We start from the raw sequence: 8,896 nt of genomic DNA, 5'->3' as shown, positions 1-8,896 counted from the left end.
CATATTGAATTTTAAATTGAATTTCGCTACCTATATGCTTCCATAGATATGTACCATCAGCAGTAATATTGTAATTATTATTTTAAAGACATGAGTGCTGAGTGGCATTATTGAATGTCACTCACTTCGCAACATTTTCACTGTGATTTGCTCTATTTGGATCTTTTCAAAGAACAGATAGTGTTGTGTCCAAACATTACACACACATGTGAATGTATGCATGTACAAACATATGGGTGATAATAAAACAACAACATGAAGTGTTTTAGTAAGGTGCTGCTCCAGCACATGCTGCCAAATAAGCTGCCATAAGTGTTCAGTTGGGTTGAGATCCAGTGGCTGAAGGCTATATAATATGATTCATATCATTTTTTATATTCATCAAATCATTCAGTGATCCCTGAATAGAAATGCTTCATCATAGGATAAAGGTGCTCACACAGAACAACTGTATGTTGATTTGCACTGATTGTTCACTATAAGGCCAGTAGAATCTGATCCCCACTGAATCACAGAGCACCTGGATTTTCCTTAAGTTTGTTCCCATCTGTATGTGTGTTTTGTAAAAATGTTTTTAAATATGTGTCAGCATGAGGAAGAGGCCATCCAAAGCTGAGTCTCTATTCATGCTAAGTTGTTTTTCCCATTTTTCCCCTGCCACAGGCACCTTTTACTGCTTACCAGTGATTTTTTTTGTGAATCAGCATTAAAACAGCAAAAACACTTAAGTTTATTGATTAAATTTTTTTAAACATTTTAAAACCACTTTTGATACAGCAATATTTTTGTTTGTTTTTTATTTATGTATTTTGATATGGAATTTGGTAATATTTAAATAATGCAAAGGTTTTATGTGTTATTTAACTGGGTGTAAACATTTATACTCCCTCAGAAACATTTTAAAATTGCGAAACTTGTATCTTTAGAGGTACAACAGTATGTTAGATCAAGCTAAAGTGGTTAGGGATTATAATAAACTTCATCTGCTCTAAACATAATGCAGAGCCGTATGTGGTAATAAAAGCTGTGACTGTGAAGTTTTTGATCTGATGTGACTGTGAGTTTGGTAATTGTTGTTTGCAACTACAGTGACAGAATATTGCAAATCAAGCTCTGTAACATCTGTGAAATCCTATTATTGTAGGACTGTGCGAATATGGGTGAAACTCAGCTGTCCAGTTCAACAGTAATCCCTTTAAAAGATGGATGTGAATTAAACATGAGACAATGTTCTTCATTATTACAGTATGATACTGACTACAGTCTCTGGTGCATCAATCAATGTTTTTTGTTGTTGTTGTTGTTTTTTAGGTTTATGGTCTTTTTCTTTTCTTTGAGTTGTATTTCACTCATGTTTAACATTGCTTTGTTCAGGGTATAAGAGGGAGAATAAGATTTTCTACAAAGTATGTTATTATATTCTACTGTCTAACATGTATCTTAATAAATGACTTTACCTGCTTTAAAAGTTTTGAGAATCTTTCCTTCATCACTGACGTGCTGAAAGAAAAAGTAACTAACCTTCTGCAGAATTGCAGCGTAAGCTTCCTGTCTCACGTTACCTCAGAAAACAATCACTTCCTCCTTCAGTTAAAAAAAAAAAGCATGTTGTATTGCTTAAATATGTGTTAACAAATAAAACTGATCTAGATCTGTGTTATATACACTGTTAACTCATGCTATGGCATGTAAACCTGGAAGAGACATGATTTGTATTTACATTTTTGTAAAGAACTTTTATTGTAATATGGTCAAAATGAATAATTAATCACAAGCATGCCACTGTAGCTGTTTATAGAGGTAATATTTAAAAAATAAAATAAATAAATATATATCTAAATTAAATATTCATGATTATGGACTCACAGATCTATTCACATTCAGCCAAGTTTTGTAAGCCAAGTGTCTATGCAAGCTAATATAGATCACATTGGTAAAGTACACTGGGAAATCATGAGGATTTACATTACACCTCATTAAAATTTGATACTGATGCAACAAATGCTTGATCTGATACAGAGGCTATTATTCAATGCTTTATATTTCTCTAGAAAGGAAGTGGAAACCCTTTGTGGTTTAGTGTCTCTGCGTTGTGCTGAAACCTGTAGTTTGATCGACACCGTTACGATCGACAGACACAATGGAGAAATCGGTTTTCTTCTTCTGTGTGTTTTCATGTTGGATTATGCAAATCACATCCAATGGTAAATATACTCTATTTCAGACATTATGAAATTAAATAACTATTATTATGAGCATGGTCTAAAAGGATCTGTTTTTATAATGTCTCTCCAGATGCGTCAGTACGAGGGTCTTATGATCTGCTGAGGGTTCAGATGGGAGAAAACATCAGTCTGAACTGCAGCATGAGAAACCGATATGAAGTCGCCTGGTATCACCTCAATTCTGAAAAACTAGATCTATTGATTTCTGTGAAGAAAGACAAAACTGGAAGAAATCTCCTGACCAACTATGATCCAAACAGCCCTCGTCTGAAACTTACTGCAGACACAAGGATCACCAGAGTCTCTCTAGAGATTTCTGGAGTAACAGAGTCAGATTTGGGCATTTATTTCTGTGGAACAAAGTCTGATGCTCCAGAGATGTTCTTCGACAAACCCATCAGACTAGAGATCGAGGGTAACAGATTTAAGTTTTTCCATCATATCTTTTCAAACTTGTTGTAGGGGGAATGGGTCAGATGAGCCACCAAAGATGAGATCTGTACAAGATTTTTGTTTTAAGATACATGGATTTAAGCAGCACATGGGTGGGAAAAATGCTTTTATATGCTAAATATATTTATGCTTAATATATGAATATATATATATATATATAATTATATATAAAATCTGAAGGATCTGGAGTGATTCAATAGGTTAAATTATATAATTATATAATTTAAAGGAACAATACAATATGCATAAATAGAATATAGATTAAACTTTATTCATTAATCAGCTATCAGAGCTGTTTTTCTTTTATTCTTTGATTTACATCAATGACTGCAGCAGGTTTCACTGTAAAAGCAGCGCTGTCTCTTTAATTCCTGACGCACGTGATGCGGATCTGACACACATCTGGTTTTCTCCCAACTCTTTACGGTCATTTAAGACTTTTTAACTCATTTAAGACCGTGTTTACAAGGTCACTCGCCAAAGTGTCTGAAGTGGCTTTCTGTGTATGCGCCATTCGGCAAAAAGGGGCATTTTGCCATAATTGTGTATGATTATGTCTGTTGATGCGCTACTGGCGCACTGTCTGAAGTGCTTTCTGTGCGCGCGTGTCCGATGTCTGTACCTTTTTCCAGCAAGACGAGTGCTGATTCAGAGTAGTTCACTTTCAGAATAAAAATGTCATGATAATTTACTCGCCACCATGTCATCCAAGATGTTCATGTCTTTCTTTCTTCAGTCGCAAAGAAATTAAGGTTTTTGAGGAAAACATTCCAGGATTTTTCTCCATATAATGGACTTCAATGGGGACCAACGGGTTGAAGGTCCAAATCACAGTTTCAGTGCAGCTTCAAAGAGCTCTACAGGATCCCAGCCGAGGAATAAGGGTCATCTAGCAAAACGAGCTGTCATTTTCTTAAAAAAACAAAAACATTTATATACTTTTTAACCACAAATGCTGGTCTTGCTGTAGCTGGACTTCACGCATGACGTAATCACGTTGGAAAGGTCACGATTAGCTCTTCGTCTGTGTACTCCGGTTCAGAAAGTATGGTGTGCGCCTATGAAGTGTGAAAATTAAGAAACTGCCTGTAATTGATAATGTAAACTCGTGCTTAATATTTTTTAACTAAATATATAAAGTTATAGTGTACCTACTTCGCCTCTGGTATCGAAAGTGTGTGTGTGTATATATATATATATATATATATATATATATACATTTGTGTTCAGAATTATTCCTATCCTTGGTATATGATCAAAGAAGTCTGTGAAAACAAATCTGCATTGTTAATTGTTAATTTACAGTGAAAAGCCCTAAATCCACATTCTCAGAAACACTTTATATTTGATGTTTTTTGTTGAAATACACTAATGTACATTAGGGTTTTATCTTGCATATAATGTTGTTAATGTTTATTGCATTATTTTAGTGTCATGCATGTTACAATGATGGTGTTTAGTATTTGTGTGAATTACACTGTGCACTTAATAAATGTTAGAATATTATAATTTTTCTCCCCAGCTTGTAGAAGAGCTGCTTGTGATGAGATTTGATTCATCATGTGACTTCTCATCATCACCTGTTTTTGGTGGTTTTCAGTGTATTACTTAGATACAAAACAGATATAATCCTTCAATAGGTTGGTATATTAACGTTATATCAGTTAATGAAGTAAGTTTTTACTGTAAATTATAGTTAAATCAGTAAAACCTAAAATGTTGCTACCATATTTTGTACAGTAAACTTCTGGCAGACACAGCTGCCAGTATTTTACTGTAAATTTCACTGAATTTTTTATTTTTTATTTTTTTTATACAGTGCACCCTTTCATTCAGAACTTTCTGCAACCTCCTTTTCCAAAGATAACAGCTCTGAATTTTCTCCTGTAATGCATGATGAGTTTGGAGAACACCTGACAAGAGATCAGAGATCTTTCCTTCATCTAGAATCACTCCAGATCCTTCAGATTCACAACTTCTCCTCTTCAGTTCACACCTTTCATTTTCTACAGGGTTCAGCTCAGAGGACTGAGACGGCCATGGCACAAACTTTGTTCAGTGACCCTTTTTTGTGTTGATTTTGATGTTTGTTTTTGGATAATTTTCCTGCTGGAAGATCTAACCTTGTTCCATTATAAGATTTCTAGCAGGGACAGAAATCCCTTTCTAGCATTAATATTTATTTCATAATATGATTTCCCCCCACTTTCACTTGTATTTAAAAAAATGTTTTTTTTTTATAATTTGAATTAATTTGAAATATTTAAATGAAAAATCAAATGGATTAACAATGCAGGTTTCGTTTCACAGCTTTCTTTGATCATATTTACCAATGGAATAATTCTGACCACGACTGTGTATATATAGGTTATCAGGGTACATTTTTAATCACAATCATACGCTGCAAATCAAAACAGTGAATTTTTTTTTCCTTGTTCTGAAAAACTAATTATAAAGGCCATGAAATGTCATTATGCATGATTTCTGTATTCTGTTGCATAAAGAACAACTTAAAAGCAACAAAAGCTCATCTTAACCCACTCTCCCATATACAGCTAACAACTAAAAACATTTTGTGTGTGTGTTTAATGAACTGATCATATATTTACAGGTCTTTCTGTAACAGAAAAGCCTAAAGAAGTTGACATCACAGGTAACATGTTGGTTGTTATCTTGGTCGTTCATTTAATTTTTCATGTTCTAACTCTGCTGCGGAGATCCAGCACAAATTCTAGTTATCAGTTAACACTTTTCAGGTTGTACAAATCTGAATATTTCTTCTGTCTCTGTCTCTCTGTAGATGGAGTGACTACGATCGAGAGGGCATTGATGTTTGGTGGTGTTGGTCTGGCTATTGTTGTGTTTTTTCTGGCTACAGTCATTGCAGGAGGAATCATTCACTATCGCGGCTGGCAGAAAGGATGGAGCGCAGGCAAACGCTCATCTCTGATTCAGCACAAATCGGCTAAATGACACATTTGTGTGCTTTATTTTACTGTCTGAGCTTTGCACTGCCAGCTAAACCAGCATTACTGTAGGTTACCACAAAATAAAACAGAACACTGTGGCCTAAATTCTTTTCCTGTTGGCCAGATCTACTTTCACTTCAGAGAAACAGAGATGTTTTGTCAGATGTCACCTTTTTCAGCCCCAGTGAAACATGGATTGTTGTGGTTATTATTCAGGTTTGTGCAGTTTATTTGTGCTTGTCAATAATATTCAGTTAAATATAAAAGTGCTGTTACTGCTACTGTTTTTAATGCAACAATTCAATATCAATACACAATATTCAAGCTGGAGTTGCATGTTTTAAGCATTTTTACTTTAATATAGAGACTGAGCCAAAGTCCTTATTAAAAAAGAACAGCAGATGGCTTCTGTCACAGTCAATGCATATGCTTTAAAATCATTAGATCAGCAGGACTTGTGTTAAAAAAGTGCTTGTATGTTTAGACATGATATATTTATCTAGACTAGCATTAATATGTACATGTAAGCTATTTTCAAGAGAAAATATAAATGTAAATCTCTTCTATGGCACATAAATCTTGATTAAATTAAACTGCGAACAGATTAATGTTAAATGTATTATTTAGAGTTCAAAGCAGTAAAACTGAGAAACTGTGTGTTTGTGCATTTTCTGACACAAAACCAGATCATGCCATTTCTCTTAAAACACAACCGTCCTCAAACTTACAGAAAAACGGGTTTCAACCCTTTTCAACAACAAGCTGAGGTTAAGAGATGATGTTTTTTTTTTTTGGCAAATAAAGCTTGATTAAATAAAAATGTGTTCAATGATAAATGAGTTGTTGAGAGTTCTGATGAAATAAACAGCAGTAAAACTAACACATTTAATGTATTTGTGCATTCTCTGACCATATGAACCTCTTCAAACACAGCGGTATGTGTTCAGTGATGTCAGATCTGCCCTCACAGTTTCAGAAGAACAAGAACAAAAAAAAACAAACAAAAGTTTCACATCATGCCACACAGTGAGCAATCATTTCCTGACTGAATGCGTTAAAATCATACAACTAAAACCACAAAAATATGAGGGGAAAACAAACTGACTCTCAGGCATGGCATTGTCACTGACACGAAGAGAGTGTTACTTGTGCTAAGAAAACACTATGTTTAGACAAGTCTAATAGAATGAAAACATTAGTAAGAGTTAAAATCACTGGATATATAGGAAGATGAAGGAAGATGCTCTCTTAAAGGGGTCATATGATGTTGCTAAAAAGAACATTATTTTGTGTATTTGGTGTAATGAAATGTGTTTATGTGGTTTAAGGTTAAAAAAACACATTATTTTCCACATACTGTACATTATTGTTTCTCCTCTATGCCCCGCCTTTCTGAAACGTGTCGATTTTTACAAAGTAGGGATGTAATGATTACCGGTTTGACAATAAATCGTGATAAAACACCCCACGGTTAGTATTACCATTTCATATTTTAATTATCACTATAATGTATTCTATTACCGCGATTTGAACAACTGAGGATAAATAAATACTGTCCAGCACAGGGTTCCAAAGTGCGACCAAATGGGCGCATTCTGCCATAATATTTTCTGCCTGTGCAACTAAAGGTTAGTATTACCGTTTCATATTTTAATTATCACTATAATGTATTCTATTACCGCGATTTGAACAACTGAGGATAAATAAATACTGTCCAGCACAGGGTTCCAAAGTGCGACCAAATGGGCGCATTCTGCCATAATATTTTCTGCCTGTGCAACTAAATTTTGTGTGCGGTCGCACTGGCGCGACCACCGCATTGTTTAACTCATAAGCGCTGCCATTTCTGTTGCATATGAGACACATCAAACGGCAAACGAAACTGAAAGAATAACGAAACCGCGCTACTCGTTTGAACTGCACAGCACTTATAGTGTAGAGCCTGGTTTATACTCGCCGCGTCAGCAGGAGCGGGAAGCTGGGCGCAGCAAAAATGATGTGAATATTGAGGAAACGATGGATGAGTTTCATGCTAAAGTAAAGTTAAAGACTGCTTCTTAAACCAATGAAGGTGAACATGTTGGTATTCTTGTGGGGGAAAAAAACATGCAAGCACTGTCACCGACAGCAAGTTTAGTTTTACTTTTCTTTTAGTTTTCATTTTGAAAAGCTTAATTGCTATGGAGGCTTTCTTTTTTATTTATTTGATTCCTCAGTGTTTGCTATACATTCTGTAATTTATTAGTCGGTATATAATACAGCATGTGGTGTATGCCATGCCTCGTCTTATTCGTTTTTGTTAATAAACATTTTGTAAGCTAGTTTGTCATTGTATCTTACTGTTTTATTGTTGTTATGCTTTTTAATTAAGAATAACAATGAATTCATCTTTTGTTTTAGTCTTAAAAAGTTGTAGGGCCTCTGTGAACAGAAACAAATGAACGATTGAATCTCCGCATTCCACCGGAAAAACTAAGGTCTCCTCCCAACCATGTGAGAGTCGTAAAACTGAACCATGGTCAGCCCAGGCGCCAATTGTCTCAAATAAGTTCCTGTCCCGCTCAGCTTATCTTTACAAGAAACACAAGGAGAGAGTGATTTACAAAACCACCTCCTGGGTCGGCAAGCACTAAGACAGCAATAACTGACCCCTGCATCTGGACTCATTTAAGCAACAGAACGTCAGTGTTGTCTCGTGACTGGCTTCAGCATAAATAAACTATCTGATAACCAACAGAACAAAGAACCTGGTATCTGGAAATGTTCCGGCGACAGACACTTCTGGACCCCATGACTGTTTAACGCATAAATTGATAATCCGATAAACAGAAAGCGACAGATTAATAGCTCCATGTCCGAGCGAGAAGAATGGCAGATCTACACCCGTGACATTGTCATGACCTCAGGACATCTCCCCTTTTCTCCCTGCATTCCAAAAACTGCTTAAACCCTAACTCAAACTAGGATACAAACTATCTTTGTTTTACGGGCTTTCAGGGACCAGATGTGCAGTGTAACGTTGACTGGCTTCAGCATAAATAAACCAGCTAATAAACAACAGAACAAAGAACATGGTATCTGGAAATGTTCCAGCGACAGACTCGCCTGGACCCCATGACTGTTTAACGCATAAATTGATAATCCGATAAACAGAAAGCGACAGATTAATAGCTCTATGTCCGAGCGAGAAGAATGGCAGATCTCCACCCGTGACATTGTCATGACCTCAGGACATCTCCCCTTTTCTCC

At 35.5% G+C, this 8,896-nt stretch overlaps 1 protein-coding gene across 1 annotated transcript; it reads left to right on the top strand.

The window, feature by feature from the left end:
* Window positions 1-2,113: 2,113 nt before the first annotated feature.
* LOC107683794 (uncharacterized) lies at window positions 2,114-6,510 on the top strand. The gene is made up of 4 exons (XM_016479835.1): window positions 2,114-2,204; window positions 2,296-2,640; window positions 5,290-5,331; window positions 5,479-6,510. Exons 1-4 carry the CDS (start codon window positions 2,141-2,143, stop codon window positions 5,649-5,651), a joined length of 624 nt encoding a protein of 207 aa, XP_016335321.1. The 5' UTR covers window positions 2,114-2,140; the 3' UTR covers window positions 5,652-6,510.
* The last annotated feature ends 2,386 nt before the right edge of the window (window positions 6,511-8,896 follow it).

The sequence above is a fragment of the Sinocyclocheilus anshuiensis genome, unplaced genomic scaffold (assembly GCF_001515605.1).
Source record: "Sinocyclocheilus anshuiensis isolate Anshui unplaced genomic scaffold, SAMN03320099.WGS_v1.1 scaffold12513, whole genome shotgun sequence".
Classification (NCBI taxonomy): domain Eukaryota; kingdom Metazoa; phylum Chordata; class Actinopteri; order Cypriniformes; family Cyprinidae; genus Sinocyclocheilus; species Sinocyclocheilus anshuiensis.
Note: the sequence above shows the minus strand (reverse complement) of the source record. Positions and strands in the feature narration are given on the sequence as shown.